This window comes from Mesoplodon bidens, assembly GCF_964165515.1.
Source record: "Mesoplodon bidens genome assembly, chromosome: 2".
Classification (NCBI taxonomy): domain Eukaryota; kingdom Metazoa; phylum Chordata; class Mammalia; order Artiodactyla; family Ziphiidae; genus Mesoplodon; species Mesoplodon bidens.
Window position 1 is genome coordinate 83,556,311 of NC_138177.1, and position 20,437 is coordinate 83,576,747.

General features: G+C 41.2%; 1 protein-coding gene across 4 annotated transcripts in view; it reads right to left on the reverse strand.

Annotated features, from left to right (window-relative positions):
• Positions 1 to 529: 529 nt before the first annotated feature.
• The window catches only part of SLC22A15 (solute carrier family 22 member 15), a 79,359-nt gene continuing 59,451 nt past the window's right edge, over positions 530 to 20,437 (reverse strand). Inside the window, exons 9-12 of one of the 4 annotated variants that reach the window (XM_081225175.1) lie at positions 7,662 to 7,782; positions 5,741 to 5,813; positions 3,467 to 3,655; positions 530 to 3,143 (exon numbers count right to left, since the gene is read on the reverse strand). In XM_081225175.1, coding sequence (XP_081081301.1) covers positions 3,054 to 3,143; positions 3,467 to 3,655; positions 5,741 to 5,813; positions 7,662 to 7,782 — 473 coding nt within the window. In that variant the 3' untranslated portion in view covers positions 530 to 3,053. Of the gene's footprint in view, positions 3,144 to 3,466; positions 3,656 to 3,823; positions 3,892 to 5,736; positions 5,814 to 7,661; positions 7,783 to 20,437 lie in introns of those variants that run through there. The other 3 variants (XM_081225177.1, XM_081225176.1, XM_081225178.1) reach the window with 3 other exon arrangements.

The following is a 20,437-nucleotide window of genomic DNA, read 5'->3' on the forward strand; positions in this document are numbered from 1 at the left end:
AAATACTTGCCCAGATTACATTTACTTAAGTAGTGTACCAGAAACTTTCATTTGCTTCTTATTTCTTGTATTTTATTTGTTCATTTTTAAGTACTAAAGAATGTCTACATTGCTTGAAATCAGCCAAATGACAAATACTGCATTTTCAATGGGCAGTGGTTTTAACTCAACAATCAGGAAACTACAAAACAGTTTCTTTCAACATATCCGTGTGGTGCCAGGGTTCTGGACAAGCTGTTGATAAGACCTTTGACCCTGGAAGCCCTGGAATTTCTTATGTGTCTTATGGTTTTCTTGCTGCTTTTTAGGAGAAAAGAAATTTAATTTTGAATACAATCAAAAATTTAAAAGGATACCTTTTACAAATCATCTGAACAAACAAAATATGTTACCAATAAGAGTTTTCCAATAATTTAATCAATACAAATATGCTCATGTGCACCATCTCTACAATCACTATTTTTCAACAGTTAATAGCAAAAGGAAAAAATCTGTTTTTATAAAAGGCAAAGGGATGAAGAAACAGTAATTATTATTTTTTTAAATTAATTTATTTATTTTTGGCTGTGTTGGGTCTTCGTTGCTCCGTGCAGGCTTTCTCTAGTTGTGGCGAGTGGGGGCTACTCCTCGTTGTGGTGCGCGGGCTTCTCATTGCGGTGGCTTCTCTTGTTGTGGAGCACAGGCTCTAGGCACGCGGGCTTCAGGAGTTGTGGCACGCGGGCTCAGTATTTGTGGCTCGTGGACTCTAGAGCACAGGCTCAGTAGTTGTGGCGCATGGGCTTAGTTGCTCCGCGGCATGTGGGATCTTCCTGGACCAGGGCTCAAACCCATGTCCCCTGCATTGGCAGGTGGATTCTTAACCACTGTGCCACCAGGGAAGTCCCCAAAACAGTAATTATTAAACTCTGCCAAAAGACCATCTAGGAAGAAGCAAAATTTAGTGACACATCTGATGTGAGCAGCTGATAGCCCAGCCTTAGCAACATGTGTTCAAACTGTGTACCCTTCCTTCCCTTCTTCTACCCTGGAGCTGGGAAAAGAGAACACCCAGGGGCAGACCGAATGGAATCCTCAATTATCTAGCCAGAGGCAGAGGGAACCCCAGTGCCAATAGAAAGATGGATTCCCAGTTGGTCTTCAAAGAGAACAAAGCCATGACACTGGTTGTCTCTGGGTGCTGGGGCCATGAGTAATACATATTTAAACTTCTAGTTTCCACATGTTTTTATAATGGGATTATTACTCTTATAATGCAAAGAGGGCTCCAACCAACCAAGAATCACCTATGTGTTGGTTTCTTGTTTTACGTTTAACTTCATGACGAAGAGCTTCTAAGTGTCCTTTTAAGTTCTTCCTTTCTTCCTCTCTTGATGGTGGGCAGGGTCTCCATTTCCCAGAGAAAGACAGCGAGATTTCACAATTTGGGGGTTTGGGTCAGATTTGCCTGTGATTTACAAAAATGATACTGGGAGGAGTTCTACAATTTCCCTGATGGCTAGAAACAGTAATACTGTGTTCTGGGCACAGCAGCAAGAAATAAACAGTAGTAGAGATGGCCCCTATTTATAAAGAGCCCAATACATAATCAAGGGCATGAAGGACATAAGAATACTTCAACAAAGGTACAGGCTGGTATAGTGCAAACCAAGAGGTCAATGGAAGAGGACAGGAGAGGGCTGGAGCCAATGCGAGGCAAGTCCTCCAAGATTTCCAGAAACAGACTCGGTGATGACTTCTCTTCATCTCCAGTGAAATTTCTTTTCTCCAAGGGATTAATAGAAATGGAAATTCTGAAAACATAGAAATTTTCCCAGTTGGGAAAGTGACCTAAAGCAACACTGTCCAAGCTTGTTGACTCCAGGTTAACACTCCTATTTGAGATAATACTCAGGTTTCATGGGAAACACTTTCAGCACATGATCTTAGGAAACTGAGTATGACTTTGATTTATTTGAAAGCTGGCAGTACTTAATGAAAACCAACATTTACTAGGAAATTACTGAGCCTTCCATTCTAGCTAACCAAACAGGCTGGAGCTGATCTAGGACTAGACGAGTTCAAGTTCTTAAATGTTGCCCAAGCCCCTCCTTGCACAACACTGAAAACAAAACAAACAGAAAATTGTGAAAGATAATTTTCTTTACTTCCTTATTGAAAACAGCACATTTTTTTTTTTCCTTTTTAACATCCAAAGTCTTGACATGTCACTTTTTAACTGCCCTCCCCCTTTATAAAACTTCGTCATTTACTGGGCATGGTTTGGAAGTTATTGCTGGTACTAGAATCTGAGATGGAAATTTTTCTCCAGGTGCACACAAGTGGGAACTGAAGAAATTACACAAGTTGAGTATCAAAGGGAGCTGCCAGGGAGAGGCAGCCATACCTCGGACCCTGAACATTACTCTGGTGCAGCTGGCTTTTCCTAGCGGGTCATCTGTGGGACTGACTGAAAGCACAGGGAGCTCAAGCCAATCACTGGGCCAGGAACCAAGCTAGGGGCCCAAATTTCATCCATTGGGATGAAGGTGGAGGGCCTCAGGCCACACAAATGACCTCTCAGTGCTTTTCTTCTGGCACAAAAAATGAATGAAATGCTAACACCAACCTGCCTCAAAAGATTCCTGGTGAGGAACAACTGAGAGGGGCGGATGTCAAATTTGGTGGCCAGATTACCTGTTAATGGTGAGAAGAAATTTTACATATTTGCCTTTAGGTCACAATGGAGTTGAAAGGCAACGTAATCAAACTTCTAGAAACAAATGAGCTTACCACTCTGGCATGTGGACTTCAGCCATCTGGCCAGAGGTCATGATTTTGAGCTAAACCCGAATGGTGGGCAGTTAACAACTATTCACTTGATGCAGTGATGTCCTGTTTCTTGAAATCTCTTCTCCAACTTCCTTGGTGCCTAAAAAACATCGGGCCACACTGAGTACCTTCGATGTTTGTTCAGGCCTATCTTTCCACAGCTCCCTTCAGCTTCCTGGGAGAACCTGCCCTCGTTGGAGGCAGAGAAGATGACCCTCTGCGTCTGAGGAGGAATCTGGGGCACGTCACTTGATCATCTGTGTCTCTTCATCCGCATCGTAAAACTCTTCCTCTTCCTCACTCTCACTCCCTAAAGGGCTCTCCTTGTCCACAGACTAAAGCAGGAAAGGAGAAAAGGGCAGGGAAATGATGTCATGGCATTTCTAAAATTAAATTACTGTCTAGCATTCAACTGACAAAGGTACACTGATGACATTTCTTCCCCTAAGAATTAGCCCCTAGAGCGTTCGAGGAAAAGCTAATGAATCATCTTTATTTCTTTGACAGGCACCTGCTATCAGATCCCACCTTTTCTTCCCAGCAGTTTTGCTCAGTTCTATTTAATACAACCAGATATTCTTTCTTTGTTGTTCTTTTCCCCCCAAACTATCATCATTCGAATGGTAAATCTGAATGACTACGAAAAATTCCATCATACCTGAGGGGGATCCAAGGTCTGTAAAGATAACGCCTCCTCCCCCAGCCTCCGATATGAGTACACCTGAAGGTCAGAAAACGTCTCTAGCAATGGACTGTTAAGGGTTTCTGGCAATAATAAACTCAGGAGGCCTGAGGTCAGCCCCGTGGCTCCAAAGACAATGAAGGGTAAAGACCACTGCACGTACTTCTATGGGGGCAGGGAGTGGAATGAAAACAAACAAAAACTCAGTGTTAGTTTCCTAGCAGATGACATCAGCAGTCTTATGACCCAGGACCTGCCATGTTTACTGTCCAGGTCCTGCCTCCTCACTAGAATACACCAGAAAGCCCGTCTTCTGTCCCCTTAGAGAATTACCCCAGGAAACCAGAGCCAGTCCTCGGGCACAGAGACAGGAGTGAGCAGATCAAAAGGACAGAGCTGGCCTGTGGAGCAGACACAGCAGACTGTTCATGCACGGGCTGGGGACTGTGGGTAAGGGGCTTGGCTGTCTGAGCAGGGCAGACACACGGCCAGAGTGCGTGGTGAGTCGGACACTCAGCTTCCACTCCAGGTCGAGTGGCCTGCAGCACAGTGATCTCCACACACAGGAGACACCCCACATATTTGCTGACAACGACGAACTTTAACGTTCTCAACCCTGGAATGGGCCAAACAGTCCCACATATGTGTTCTGATTCACTAAGCACCAGAACTGAGAGGCACGGGGCTTAAAGGTGTGAACACCCTGAAAAGGAAGATAAAGGCCTAGAGAAACCTATACACATGGTTTGGACATGGTAGCGGGCCGGTCCAAAAGACGTTCTCAGGAAAATTTAAATACAAACATACAATTTCAAGGATAACACCAAGATTCTTGCAGGACGGGGCTCTGGGGGATTTCTGAGCTGATTACCATTCCTGAGTTCCTGCACAGGAGCCACCCAGCTTTATCACCTTCCGGTTTGGGCTTCCAAATTCGGTGGCTAGTTAGGATGTCCCTTCTGATCATCTTTTCCTGATTTTTCAAAGGTGAAGAGATGATGGAGGAGGAGAGGGAGGCATGGGGAGGGGACAGGAGGGGGACGAAAAACTCTGACCTCCGTCCCCCTGCGTGCAAACATGTGCCCAGAACTGTGGGCCTGTTGTTGAATCAAGGGGAACGTTCACCTCTTCTCAACTTAGTGGGACTCAGGGAAGACACAGCGCTGGGTGTTATAATGTTCTAGGACAGCGGTCCAAAGTCGGGCATCATTAATGATAAACACCCAGCGTTGGACACATTTTGCAAAATGGAACTAATATGACTCCTTCCTAAGAAGGGTCTTGTGATCTAAAATTGAGCATGATAGTGGGAGGCAGCCACACAGCATAGGGAGATCAGCTCTGTGCTTTGTGACCACCTAGAGGGGTGGGATAGGGAGGGTGGGAGGGAGGGAGACGCAAGAGGGAAGAGATATGGTGATATATGTATATGTATAGCTGATTCACTTTGTTACAAAGCAGAAACTAACACAGCATTGTAAAGCAATTATACTCCAATAAAGATGTGGGGAAAAAAAAAGAAAATTGAGTATGAAACACAGAGAAATACTCAGAAAAAGGAAGTGTATCCCACTTCCTCAAGAAAAGAAAAGGCTACAGTGGCATTTCAGAGACGTCCTGTACTAGGATGAGGCGAGTAGTTGCCTGAGTGATGAGCAATTGTCTCCAGAACAGGCTCAAAGCCCCACGTCAAACCTAATCACGCTTCAACAAGTCTTGGCTGGGAAAGTCCTAGAGGAGACCAAGCAGAGACGTGCACAGGGGCTCCATGGGATCTTTCTCAGAACATGGACATTTTGAGATTGGATGGAGTTTACTTTATCTCCCTTTCACCTTCTTCTCTTCTAATTTTCTTTTCCGAGTGGTGTGCTGTGTTCTCTGTTATTTAATACAGGATACCAATGCCTACAGCATACGGTTGTGGTGAAGACTGCATGATATGATGTATGTAAAGGGCTTAGCACAGAGCTCAGCACACAGCAGAAACTTAGGAAATGTTCACTAATCAACTAACGTACAAATGGGGACAGGAAGGGGCAGGCTGGCATTAGCTAACTTTCCAATGAATACAGCCAATCCCTGGGAAGGGTCCATCTGCCCTCATGGATCCTTAATCTAAAAGGCACAAGGTGCACATTTGTGTCAGGCTGATCTTAAAACGACAGCAGTTTGTTACCTCTTTCTACTCAAAAGCACATACATTTCCAAAGCAGAGAATCAAGAAAAACAAACTAGGAGGTACAAACCAACCAGTGAGGGGATGAAGGGAGCAATAATCCCACCAACTCGGGAGAACATGGAACAAGCTCCAAGCCCAACATTCCTGAAAGGCAAAAGGAAAAGGAAAAAAAAAGTCAGTAAGTCCTAGGGGGACAATTTAAAGACTCTAAGGGATAGTGGGCTCAGAATAACAAATCCCAAAGTGGAAGTGCAGGATGCTACAGAGCAGTACTGCCCACTAGAACTTTCTGTGATGCTGCAAATGTTCTGTACTCGCCCTGTCCAATACAGAAGCCCCCAGACAGAGGCAGCTACTGAGAGCTCAATGCAACTAAGAATGAGGAACTGAATTTTTAGTTCATTTCATTTTAATTAATTTAAACTTACATAGCCACATGTGATATTGGACAGTGCAGGTATGCAAGTCGTTGCAGAAATGAGCATGTGAATATTTCTTGTTAAATGTTCTCCTGGGTTCTCATGTCTTAGGTCTCTTATCAGTTAAAACATCCATAGAAGAACCAGGGTTTAATGATCTAAAGTCCGCCCATTTCTTTAAACTCAACTAATTAACTATGAAAGGATCAGGCATATAAATAGGAATTGATTGGACATATAGTCTCAGGAAACCAAGAACATTACCTTCTTGCGGAATGTGGGTGGCAAGGACGGGGAGGAAATGAGAATGATAGTGATTATAGGTAGGGTGACCGTACAGCACCCTGTTATCCCAGCCGAGTTGTTAATAATGCCCACATTCGCTCTCAAAAGTGTCTCAGTTTGGAACTAACCGGTCACCCTAGTTTTATAGGCAATAGCCAGAGAAAGCAGGTTCTGGGAATAATCAGGGAATGAGAAGCCAATCACAGACGACCTGATCTCTTACTGGGAAAAAGGCAGACAGAACCATTACGCTTCTTGCGGAAAAAGAAGGAAAAAGAAGGATCTTTTTGGAATGATCCTCAAAAAGACCGGGAAAATGGCGACTGGGGGACTATGGTCCAGCCCACAGAGGCCGTTCTCTAAAGACTAAGTTGCAGCCCTGCCCTTCAAATTTAGGTTTGTTTTTTTGTTTTCAGACTTATTTTATGAGGGGAAACTTAGGATGGAATATGTTGGGTTCTTTGGTTTTGTTTCTGAATATGTTATTTTTGATATAAGCACGTCCTACTCATTGAAAACTACCTTTAGCAACTAATATGTAAATATAATATTCACTTATAATGATAGGGAATTATCTTTATTTATTTATTTATTTTTGGCTGCACTGGGTCTTTGTTGCTGCCCGCGGGCTTTCTCCAGTTGCGGCGAGTGAGGGCTACTCTTTGTTGCGGTGCGTGGGCTTCTCATTGCAGTGGCTTCTCTTGTTGTGGAGCACAGGCTTTAGGTACGCGGGCTTCAGTAGTTGTGCCATGTGGGCTCAGGAGTTGTGGCGCACGGGCTTAGTTGCTTCGCGGCGTGTGGGATCTTCCCGGACCAGGGATTGTACCTGTGTCCCCTGCGTTGGCAGGCGGATTCTTAACCAGTGTGCCACCAGGGAAGTCTCATCTTTTTTTAAATGTGTATTTTTTGTGCTAAAATATAGGCTCTGTGATAACAGGGACCTTGTCTCCTGGTCCATTGTGTACCTGACACAGGAGGGTTGACTGAATAACTCACATGCACTGAAATAAAAATGACATCTGAGCACTATTTGGGTGATGGGATACGTTTAGTGTAGAGTACTTCTCTCACGACTGACAGGGAATTCAGCCCAAGATAAAGTTACGTTTTCCTCAGCCAAGCGGGCAAGAGCAGTCTCCACAGGTTCTGGGCTCACAACTGCTTGCTGAGTTACTGCTAGCCCACACTCGCTGTGCTCCAGGTGAAGTGAGGACCATGCCTCTGTCAATGCAAACATCTACAACAGAATTCAGGACATGGGAAGGAGAAGTCTGTGTGTGGGGCATACCTGATGACCGTGGGGTACAGCTCCGAGGTGTAGATATACACGACATTGAAGGCAGCGCTGATGGTCAGCTTCCCCAGCAGGGACAAGGAATGGCTGTTCACCACTGCGAACACACCTGTGTCTGAGGAGGACAAGTGCCACATCTGTGAGGTCCTCGGTGGAGAAAAATTCGTCTAAGTGACACACTTAACTCTGAAGGAGCGAGAGACATTTGTGGTGATCCCAAACAGTGAAGAGGTCACATAACCAGACACACATTCAGAAGGTTTAGTTGTCACACACAGCACACAGCAAATATTTCTCAGCATTTTGGCCATCCCCAGGAAATCTTACACAGTGGCTGTCGTGATGTGTGATTAAACCTGCACAACCTAAATGTCCATCAACAGATGAATGGATAAAGGAGATGTGATATATATACATATATACATACACACACAATGGAATACTACTCAGCCATAAAAAAGAATGAAATAATGCCATTTGCAGCAACATGGATGGACCTAGAGATTATCATACTAAGCGAAGTAAGTCACAAAGCGAAAGACAAATACCATATGATATCACTTATATGTGGAATCTAAAATATGACACAAATGAACATGTCTGTGAAACAAAAACACTCTCAACAGATATAGAGAAGAGAATTGTGGTCGCCAAGGAGAAGGGGTGGGGGAGGGAAAGATTGGGAGTTTGGGATTAGCAGATGCAAACTATTATATAGAGAATGGATAAACAACAACGTCCTACTGTTTAGCACAGGGAACTATATTCAATATCCTGTAAAAGCCATAATGGAAAAGAATATGAAAAAAGAATATATGTGTAACTAAATCACTTTGCTGTACAGCAGAAATTAACACATTGTAAATCAACTATACTTCAATAAAATTAAAAAACAAAACAAAACAAAAGAAACCCTGCAGTCACTCCTGAATGACAGAGCTCCCTGAAAACTTCTGTACTGGGGTCAAGTAAGCTTCACAGAAGTCAAGTTCCACCTATCTAAGGGTATTACTTGCCTCTCCTTTCTTCCCAACCTCATTCAACAATCAATGACGTAAAAGGTTGATCAGCATGACAAGCCCTGACACATGAGAGGAGTAAGTCTCAAAAAACTCCTATCTTCAGTTTGCATTCCTTGGTGTTCCATTGTAAAGATAAGGAATAATCCCACTAAACTACTACCGGAAGATATAAAACATTAACGTTCTCTAAAGAACAAGACTCTAAATGTGGAACTACTTTTCATCTTTCCTCCTCCCCAACTTCTTACTTGAAGATTACTAATCAATAATGATATTTCAGTTTCTTAATGTAACGTTTTTTACATAAAATCCAAAAATACAGTTTATGCTAGTTCACATCCCCATCAAAAATGCTATCAAGGGCTTCCCTGGTGGCGCAGTGGTTGAGAGCCCGCCTGCCAATGCAGGGGACATGGGTTTGTGTCCCGGTCCGGGAAGATCCCACATGCCGCGGAGCGGCTGGGCCCGTGAGCCATGGCCGCTGAGCCTGCGCGTCCGGAGCCTGTGCTCCGCAACGGGAGAGGCCACAACAGTGAGAGGCCCGCGTACCGCAAAAAAAAAAAAAAAAAAAAAAAAATGCTATCAATTGTCCAGTGGTTCTTTCCTTTATTAATACTCTCTTCTCTGGGATCTTACAATTTAATTATTCCCTTTCAAACATATTTAACCTCTCCCCTTCAGCAACCCACTAGGCCATAACCTTCAAAATAACAGTTTTCTTCTCCTTGGAAAAAGCAATAATTCTCATTGGCTCCATTGCACTTTCTCCCCTTCACCATCAAACATCTCCAGTGAGTGACTGACCCTCCATTTCCTCAAACGCATCTGCTCTGTACATCACTACAATGTGGCCTCCAATACCATCCTCTCCTGAAACTCCTATTCTTGAAGGTCAGCAGCAATGTCCTGATCACCAAAGTAATTGCCTCTCACTCTCTTTGACATTTCTGACTAATAGAACATGCCTGTCCCTTCCTTGGGACTGCATACCTGGCCCATCCAAACCACTCTTCCCTTAAATAACTCAAATGCAATATTCTTTCCTGCCCTTGACCTCCACGGCGCCCATTTCCCAATCCATGCAAATGGCATGCTTTAGACACTCTCCTGTAGTTGCTTACTTTTCCATCTTGTCTGCCCCCAAATATATTTTGAGTTGTCTCAGGCTAAGGCCTTGTTTGTATCTGTTTCCCTCACGGCACCTCCCATAGTCTGATCACAGTGGTGCTCACTAAATATTTATTGAAAGAGTAAGTATAAGGACTATAACAGAGATTAATTTAAGTGAAAAGAATCTGTGCTTATGTTCTTTCAATGTCTGAGGAGGGAGGCACATAATATATCCCATTCCAAAATAAGTTTCACATTCCCAGCTTGACTATGAAATAAAACTTCAACTACTTTAAAGATGGCGTTCTGAATACAGTGGCCCAGGCACTGCCAAACTCGACCATCTGGGGCCTTCTTCTCTTCTGCCAGGCTATTTGGAAGAATATGTCAGCAATTTTAAGTACTGAATATATTATTTTAAGCCATGAGGTGCTTCTGGAAAAAGAATCATGCTCAAGCTATAGGTCTGGACTTCTGATATCTAACAACTTCAAGTAAACCAATAATGAGGGCAAATTAAATTCATCAATGATTTTCCAGAAAACTGAGTGAGTCAGGAAGAGGTCTTGGGTGGCACTGAAGCAAACAGAAATGTGCACATTTGCTTGACTGCAAATGATCTTTGGGACTGTTTTCAACCCATACAGGATGGCACCTTCCAGAACTGTGTTGGAGATACTCTACAACATCTTTAAAACAGGTTAGGGGATTGCCATCCTGAAAATTAAATTAAAATAACATGTCGCAGAAGGCTTACCATCTAAACACCCACAAGATTCAAGGCTGGAAGATTTCTCCCCTGTGAGGCTCAGGACACTTCCAGCAGTGGCCCATCTGGGGAGCCTGGCTCCAGACGCATACCCACAAGTGCTCCCATCAGCCTGACACCTCATCTGATGCTTGAAACTTCTCTCCTTGTTCCTGCCAGTGGAGTCTGCAGTGGCCATTTGAACCTGGGGGAACTCACTCTCTCCCAAGATAGCCCATGTCAATTTCAGACAGCTCTGTTTATTAGAAAATTACTTCTTAGCCTGCCTGTGGAGCTGCCGGTCTATCAGTCATCATGAGTTAATATTTAGGAAGGCTTTGCGGCCACTGGGCTGGTTCCCTGGATTTCTGACCTTGGTTTTTATCTGAAAATGAAATTAGATATTATTGGCTATTATCTATGAATGTTCAAAGTGACTGTTTAGGAAAAAAAGAGTGATTTAAAAGGAAAAATTAAGCTCAATTATCTTTGGGAGGAAAAAAAAGGGAATTTTCAAACCACTTGTATTCTTCAAAGTACTGAACTTCAGAGGTTTTAAGTTGATTCCAATGATGAAGATACTACGGACATCATTTTCAGAACTAGTTATCTGAAGTTTTCTCAGAGTCCACTAGGGTCACCAGAACAAAATACCTCAGTATGTTACAGTCACATTTCACTGACCCAAATAAGAAAAATTAAACTTAATCATCCACTTCACTCACTGGGTGATTATAGTAAATTTTTATTGTTATGAATATGTTAAAAATCTTTAAGACAGCTGTAGGTCCTGTACTATGATACATAAGTTGGGCAAAGAACCACAATTCATTTTGCTTTCCTTTGGCTTTTTTCTAAAGAAAAATACCACATATGCCGAAAATTCTGTCACTACAGTTTTGCCATTTCTAGAATTTCACATGAATGAAATAATTCAGTTTGTAGGCTTTTGTGTCTGGCTTCTTTTAGTTAGCATAATGCTTTTGAAATTCATCCACATTGCTCCCTGCATCAGTAGGTCATAGCTCATTGCTTTGTTGTTGGTGAGTAATTCACTGTATGGATATAACACAATTTGTTTATCCATTCCTCAGCTGAGGGGCATTTGGGTTCCTTCCAGTTTGGGGCTATTATTAATAAAGCTACTATGAACATCAAAGTCCTTTTGTGGATCTATGTTTCTGCTTCTTTTGGGTAAAGTTTAATCAGACAGTAAATTTATGTTTCTCTTTAAAATAAGCTGCTAATGTTATCCAAAGTCTCTGTACTATTTTACATTTCTATCAGCAGTGTATGAGAGTTCCAGTTCTTTCTTATCACTGCCAACATTTGGTATGGTCAGTCTTTTTAATTTTAGCCATTCTAATAGGTGTGTAGTGGTATCTCATTGTGGTTTTAATTTCCATTTCCCTAATGTCTAATGATGTTGAACATCTTTTCCCATGCTTATTTTCCATATTTATATCCTTCTGCAGAAGTGTCTATTTAAACCTTTTTCCCATTGTTTTTTCATTACTGAACTGTAAGAGTCCATTCTATCTTCTGGGTACAAGTTCTTTATCAGGTATACGTTATACAAATATTTTTCCCAGTCTGTGCTTTGCTTTTCATTTCCTTAATAATGTCTTTTAAAAAGCAAAAGTTTTAATTTTGATGAAGTCTAAGTTATGAACTTTTTTGTGTGCTTTTTGCGTCATATTTAAGAAATCTTTGCCCAAAGGCACTGAGATTTTCTTCCATGTTCTCTTTTAGAAGTTGTGTAGTTTTAGCCTTTATACTGTCGACTGAAAAAAAAAAAAAAAACACAACCTAAAAGTTAACAATTATGTTTTATTCCAGGGACACGCTGAGAACTTACAACTGGGAGACAGCCTCTCAGATAGTTCTGAGGGACTGTTCTGGAGAGTAAGAGAGGACCCAGGATATACAGGAGTTTTTGCAAAAAAAGTCAGGTAGTCAGAACATCAAAAGATTACTGCCAGTTAAAGAAAAAACAGATATCTCAGGTTAATGAATTTAGCACTTTTCTATGCATGGGAAAATGCAAGAATCTGGGCTCACTGAAATCATTCTTTTGATATGCACCTTAACTATGTAGGGCCAATATCCTGTTTTCTCCATCCTGAATCACCTCAGGGTGCATCACAGGGGTAACCGATATGGTGGCTGATGGTTTGATGGCTGCAACATCCTTTGTTTACTGATATGGCTGGTGATTCTTTCTCCACAACATTTAGACATACCATTCATTTCAAGTGAATTACTGCATATGATGGGATGTGCAGGTTGAAGGTAAATTTTTTACATATGGATATCCAATTATTCCAGCATGGTTTATTGAAAAGATTGTCTTTTCCTCACTGAATTGACTTGTCATCAAAAATCAACTGACCATGTGTATTTTTCTGTATGTGTGTTATGATTGAATGAAACATTTTTAAAAGGTGAATAAAATCTCAGCCCCCTCAAAAATAAAATAAAAATCAATTGACCATATATATAGGTCTATTTCATATTCAATTCTATTATCTATGCATCCACCATTATGCCAATATCACAGTCTTTTTTTTTTTTTCTTTTTTAATTTTCAGGCCATGCCTCATGGCTTGTGGGATCTTAGTTCCTCAACCAGGTATTGAACCCAGGCCACAGCAGTGAAAGTGCCGAGTCCAGGGAATACCCCTACTGTCTTAACATAATTTTGTAGTAAGTTTTAAAATCAGTCGGGATAAAGTCCTCCAACTTAATTTTTCTTGGTAAAAATTATTTTGGATATAATTTGCAGTTCCACAAAAATTTTAGTATTAACTTGTCAGTATCTATCAGCAAAAAGAAGCCTGGGGGAAATTTTATTGGGATTGTGCTGAAGATAGATTCATTTGGGGAGAACTGACATCTTAGTATTTTCTGATCCTTGAGCATGGTAAGCTCTTCATTTATTTTATTATTACCATTACCACCAATTCATTTATTTAGTCTTCTTTAACTTCTCTCATCAATGTTATATATTTTACAGTTTTCTATCGGTCTCATACATATTTTTAAGTTTCTATTCCTAAATATTTCATTTTTTTATTTTTTATAAATGGCATTGTTTTACTTCAATTTTTAATTGTTTGTTGTTAATATATAGAACTAAAATTATGTGTCAAAAGACTCTGCTAAACTCATTTCTTAATTCTAATAGACTTTTTTTTTAGGATTTTCTATGGAGACAATCATGAAGTCTTGTGAATAAGACAGTTTTAGTTCTTCCTTTTCATTTAGGATGCCCCTAATTTCTTTTTATTGCCTTGTTGTATTCACTAATAATTTCAGTACAATGCTCCAAAGAAGTGGCAAGAATGGATATCCTTGCCTTTTTCCCAATCTTAGGGAACAAGCATTTAGTTTTTCACCATTAAACGTGATGTTAGCTGTAGGTTTTCCTTTATCAGGCTAAGGAAACTTCTACTTGCTGCTAGTTTTTGTAAAGAATGACAAGTGCTTTTCCTACTTGTATTGAAATGATCAGATGATTTTTTTTTTTTCTTTTTGGTCTTTTAATATGGTGAATAACACTGATTAGCTTTTGAATGTTAAACCAACTGTGCATTTGTGGGATAAATCCTGCTTGGTCATGATGTAGTATACCTTTTTTATTCATCGTTGAATTTGCTAATGTTTAGTTAATAGATTTTTGCATCTATATTAATGAGAGATATTGGTCTGTAGTTTTCTCATAATGTCTTTGTTTGGTTTTAATATCAGGGTAATTGCTGACCTCACACACTGGGTTGGAAGAGTATTCACTCTTTTTTTTTATTTTCTGGAAGAATGTGTAGAATTATATTATTTCTTCCTTATGTGTTTCATAATTTACCAGTGAAGCCATCTGGGCCTGGAATTCTCTTTGTGGGAATGTTTTAAACTACAAATTAGATATCTTTACTGGATAAAGGGTTATTCAGGTTATCTATGGTTTTGTACACTTTGGTAGTTTGTATCTTTCAAGGAATCTATCCATTTTACCTAAGTTGAATTTATTGGCATAAAAATGTTTATAATATTCCCTTATAAATGCCTATAGTTTCTGTAATGATGTCCCTCTTTCATTCCTGATACTGGTAATCTGTTTCTTCTTTCTTTTTCCTTTATTAGTGTGGCTAGTGGCTTATTGATTTTATTGATCTCAAACAACCAGCTTTTGGTTTCATTGATTTTTCTCTATTATTTTCATGTTTTTATTTTATTGATTTTTACTTATATTTATTATTTCCTTCCTTTTGCTTACTTTGTGTTTAATTTGTCAGTCTTTTTTTTTAATTTGCCTTCTATTTTCTTAAGGGAGATGCTTAGATCATTGATTTGAAAACTTCCTTTTTTCTGATACTTTTTTTTTTTAATTTATTTTTGGCTGTGTTGGGTCTTTGTTGCTGCACGTGGGCTTTCTCTAGTTGTGGCGAGCAGGGGCTACTCTTCATTGCAGTGTGTGGGCTTCTCATTGTGGTGGCTTCTCTTGTTGCGGAGCATGGGCTCTAGGCACACGGGCTGCAGTAGTTGCAGTACACGGGCTCAGCAGTTGTGGCACACTGGCCCTAGAGCGCGCGATCTTCAGTAGTTGTGGCGTGGCTCAGTAGTTGTGGAGCGCAGGCTCAGTAGTTGTGGCTCACAGGCTCTAGACCACAGGCTCAGCAGCTGTGGCACAGAGGCTTAGCTGCTCTGCAGCATGTGGGATCTTCCCGGACCAGGGATCGAACCTGTGTCCCCTGCATTGGCAGGCAAATTCTTAACCACTGTGCCACCAGGGAAGCACGATACATTTTTTAATTATACAAATTTCCCTCTAAGAGCTGCTTTACTGCATCCCATAAACTCAATATGTTGTACTTTAATTATTGTTTAATTAAAAATTTTCTAATTTCCTTTGTGATTTCTCCTTTGACCCATGTGTTTTTAGAAGAATGGTTTTTGAAATCCAAATATTTGAGGATTTCCTGAAAGTTTTCTGTTATTGATTTCTACTTTAATTCCATTATGGTCAAAGAACTTATTTTTGTAAGATTTCAATCCTTTTAAATTTATTGAAACTTGTTTTATGGCCCAGAACATGGTCTCTCTTGGTACATGTTCTGGGTGTGCACTTTAGACAGAATGCATATTCTGATGTTTTAGGTAGTGTGTCTGACAAATGACAATTAGGTTATGTAGGCTGTTTAAGTCTCCATATCCTAATTCTTTTCTGTCAGTTTTTCTATCAGTCATTGAGAGAGAGTATTGAAATATCCAACTGTAATGTTGATTTGTCTATTTCTCCTTTCAGTTCTGTCCATTTTGCTTCCTGTGCTTTGAATGTTATCAGACACACACATAATCAGGATTGTAACATCTTCTTGATGAACTGACCACTTTCTCATAATGCGTTTATAGTTTTCATCAAATCTGGAAAGTAGTGGACCATCATTTCTGCAAGTATCTTTGTTTTTTACTTCCTCCTCAGGTTCCAATTGCATAACTGTTGGGCTTGGTGTTGTCCTACCACTTTTGTTTGTTTCATTCTGCAGCTTCTTTTGTTATATCTTCCTCACTGATCTTTTCTTCTGTGGTTCATCTCATCTACTGCCTTTTTTTTATATATAATGTATGTTTCATCCCTAGATGTAATGTGTGCCTCTTTTTCTATCTTCTCTTTCTCTGCTCATTATTATCTTGCTTTCTTCTACCTTCGTAAACATATGCAGTATATTTATAATAGCTGTTTTAAGGTCCCTGCCTCCTCATTCTACTGTCTGTGTCATTTTTGGTTCTGTTTCTATTGACATTTCTCCTGGTTGTAGGAGGTATTTTCCTGCTCATTTGCATGCCTGGTAATACTGACTGGATGCCAGAGGTTGTGAATGTTACAGTTAGGTGCTGGATTTTATTGTATTCCTTTACATATTGTTGCTCTTTTTCCTGGAATGCAGTTAAGTTACTAGGAATCACTTGATCCTCTGAATTTTTTAAGCACTTTTAGAGCAAGCTCTGCTATAGCAGAATAGCCTATAGTGTTGGGCTACTTTGACCCAGGAGGTCTTTGCCCAGTGCTCCACGTCTGGCTAAAGGCAACACGAACTAGACATGGCCCTAGGTTCCAGGAATTGTTCAACTTGTTCCTTTCTGGTGGCCACCTCCCCAGCCTCAGTAGCTTCCTCAAATGCATGCCCAGATCAGTAAGCAGTCAAGGGCTCAGAGATCTTCTGCAGATCTCTAGAATTCTTCCTCCATATATCTTACTACTCTCCAGTATTTTGCCCAGGAAATTCTAGCCATATTGGCCTTCCCAAGCTTTACTATCTGTCTTATCAGTTTGGTAAGAGCACCAGGATTTGCTGGGTGTCCCTTTGTGCACTGAGGCCTGGAGACCTGAGCTAGGGCACTCTTACGGCATATCTTGTTTCATTTCTCTCAGGGGTCACTTCTGTCTTCTGCAGCCTGTTGTCCAATGTCTGAAAATCAGTGTTTCTTATATTTTGTCTGATTTTATAGTTGTTTAAAACAGGAGGTTAGCTGGTCTCCATTACTATCATAGCCTGTTAAAATTAAAGTTCCTATAGCATTCTGTTGTCAATTCTCATATGGCACCTTCTGTTTTTATTGTTTTTGTTTCTGTTTTTATGAATCATTCATTTTCCTCACTAGATTATAAGCTCTTTGAGGCCAGGAACCAGGTCATATTTATAAACAGTACCCTGTACATAGCAGGCCCTAGAGAAGTCAAATGAATAAAGAATGGGCAGGCTGAGGTTGAACAAAGCAATGAGAGATAAAGGTTCTGCTAGAGCTGAGTCTGAGGACACTCCCGTCAACTGTGAAACTGTTTATCTAGTCATGTGCTGTGACTTCCCAGTATTCAGATTCTCTGGCAGGATCACAACTGCCAGAAACCTCCTTGCCAACCTCCTTACCCAGTGCCACCCTGATAAGCCAGGTTCTTGAACTCTGGCCAATTCCCATCAGGCCTGCCCATTGAAGAGTTAAGAATGGGTCCTAGTCAGGCAGCATTAATTCTCTAAGGCTATGGTTTTACCATGTGCAATGAATACTCCGGTCTTAAAACTCTAAGAGGACAAATAAGCATTCCCAAAAAAGCACTGATTTTAGAGTCAGAGAGACATGGGATCTGAATCCCAGGTGTGCTGCTTACTTGCTGTGCAACCTTGGACAAGTTGCTTGACCTACCTGAGCTTTAGTTTCCTTAGGAAATGGGGATAAGAGGTAATACCTCTATGTATGAAGAGAACCCAGCACATAGTTAACACCTAATAAGTGGTCGCCAGGGGACTTCCCTGGTGGCACTGTGGTTAAGACTCCTCACTCCCAATGCAGGGGGCCCGGGTTCGATCCCTGGTCAGGGAACTAGATCCCACATGCATGCTACAACTAAGAGTTCTCATGCCACAACTAAGGAGCCCGCCTGCCGCAACTAAGACCCAGCACAACCAAATAAATAATAAGTAAAATAAATATTAAAAAAAAATAAATGGTCGCCAGTATTACAGCTTAATTAGGACCCTTTAAGCAAGGATAGAGATCAGGTAAAATGTATGAGGACCAATCTGTGGAAGAAATTAGTAGCCACTTGGTAACACTGCTCCCAGGGGAGAACATTTACTTGGAGGCCAACCAGGGTGCAAATATGTACTGAATAGGATACTTTTGTCCAATAATTATCAACCATAGGCTAAGGAATGCCAAGCAATCTATTTTCTAGCTTACTGGCTGTCTCTTATAGAGGTATACCTATGTCTGTGCCTCAGACACTGAGCATCACAGTCATACGTAGATGTTAAAAAAAAGAGATGGTAGGTAGAGGGCCACCTGGGTTGACAGAGAGAGCAAATGCATGTTTGGTGGGAAAAAGTGAGGGCAAATGAGCATAAGAAGCAGTGAGAAAATGAGTGGTCACCAAGCTCACATAAGATGGTAACAGACATTTTCAAACTGCTAGATCTCTTTCTTAATATATATTTATCAGAACTTTCACAACAGGTAGCCTAAACCTCGGCACTTTGAAAAAATTGAGATTTAAAAGAAAGCTATCAAAATATTTTGAAGAGTAAATATGAAAGGTTCAAAGAAAGTTTAAAGAATAAATACTTTTAGCTTAAAGTAGCAAAGATTCAGGAATAGCTAGATGACTCCCTGCAAAGAGAGAAAGGATTATGCAAAGAGGGGTGACCATCTGTTCTCTATCTCTAGTGATGAATAAAACGAAAGGAAATGGGCTCAGCTATAGTGGAAGAGGCTCATTCTAATCTTTGCGTGGCTATTAAAAATAGAAACTACTTGCTAAGGAACGTTATGGAACTTCTTTCTCTGGAAATCTTCAGATATAGACTACATCCACTTTTCTAAGTATGACAGGAATCCTGTTCCTGGGGCGCATCTGTGGGTGTGTAAGACAGATGTGCTGTGTTTGTTACTCAGTGTCCACCAAGGGCATGATCCACGAGGGGCTCAGCTGCTCGCTTAGGACAGACTGGAAGTGAGCACAGTGTGGTGACCGGTCTAGACGGGAGACCATGAATCTGCTTTCCCTTTGGGTTTGTGTAGAAAGGGCTGTGTGCAGAGGCCCAGGGTGTGGGTTACCTGGAGTACAGATACGTGGGAGAGAGGAAAGACATGAATTGGCCTGGCTTGCCGAGGTGTGACTGCTTACAGGGGCATTTAGAGTAACAAGGAAAAGTTTCTCTCTGTAGAGTAATAAATAGACCACTGGATACTACAGGTAGAAAACAACTGAATTTCTAGGTTGTCCATGAGAAACAGAATCTGCTGAACTGAAAGTTGCAGTGATTTGAAGCCCATTAATGTCTTGTCCCAGACAAACAGAACTGGGCACTTAGTTCTACAAGCCCACGGCAGGGCAACAGCTGAGGAGTTTCTCCTTTTGTTGGTACTAGCACAGGTAACAACTTTCTTAAAACTAAGACATTTTTTTTTTTTTTTGTACATGAAAGAGTATTTATTGAAAACATGGTTACTGACAGGAAGCTCCTGGCTACTCTCAGGTTACAATCTTGGCTCACAACTGTAAGTGTTTTTTATTTTTGGCCTCCCATTTTATTTTCCCTCAAACATTCCATCCTAGGATAGGTAGATCTTATATAAATATATATACATGTCTGTATAAGTATGGCCTATAGTAAAGAAAACATATAGTACACTCTTCATTGGGCAGTACCCACCATGCTAGGCTACCAACACTGAATGCCACTGTGCCCACACGTGTCCAAGGAGAGGTGCTGTGCGTGTGGTTTACAAGTGCTGCAGCACCAGGGAAGCCTCAATGGCAAACTTACTGAATTCTCTAGTTTCCAGGATTCCATGAAAATCACATTAAGGCTGTTCTATTTTTTTAATTTATTTATTTATTTATTTTTGGTTGCATTAGGTCTTCGTTGCTGCGCACAGGCTTTCCCTAGTTGTGGTGAGCGGGGGCTACTCTTCGTTGTGGTGCACAGGCTGCTCACTGTGGTGGCTTCTCTTGTTGTGCAGCACGGGCTCTAGGTGTGCAGGCTTCAGTAGTTGTGGCACTTGGGCTCAGCAGTTGTGGCTCACGGGCTTAGTTGCTCCACGGCATGTGGGATCTTCCCAGACCAGGGCTTGAACCCACGTCTCCTGAATTGGCAGGCGGATTCTTAACCATTGCGCCACCAGGGGAGTCCCCAAGGCTGTTCTAAATATTGAGTAAAATCCTACCTACTGAACCAACAGTGCTCTGGATTTAAGGCACAGAACTCCAGGTGGCAGCTAGCAGCACAGCAGGTATACTGGAGGGCTGCATAACTGGGACACGTGGCCTTGGAGTCTTCAGTGAGACGCTGGTACACCTGACCCTTAAGGAGAAGCGATCACCAAAGGAGCAC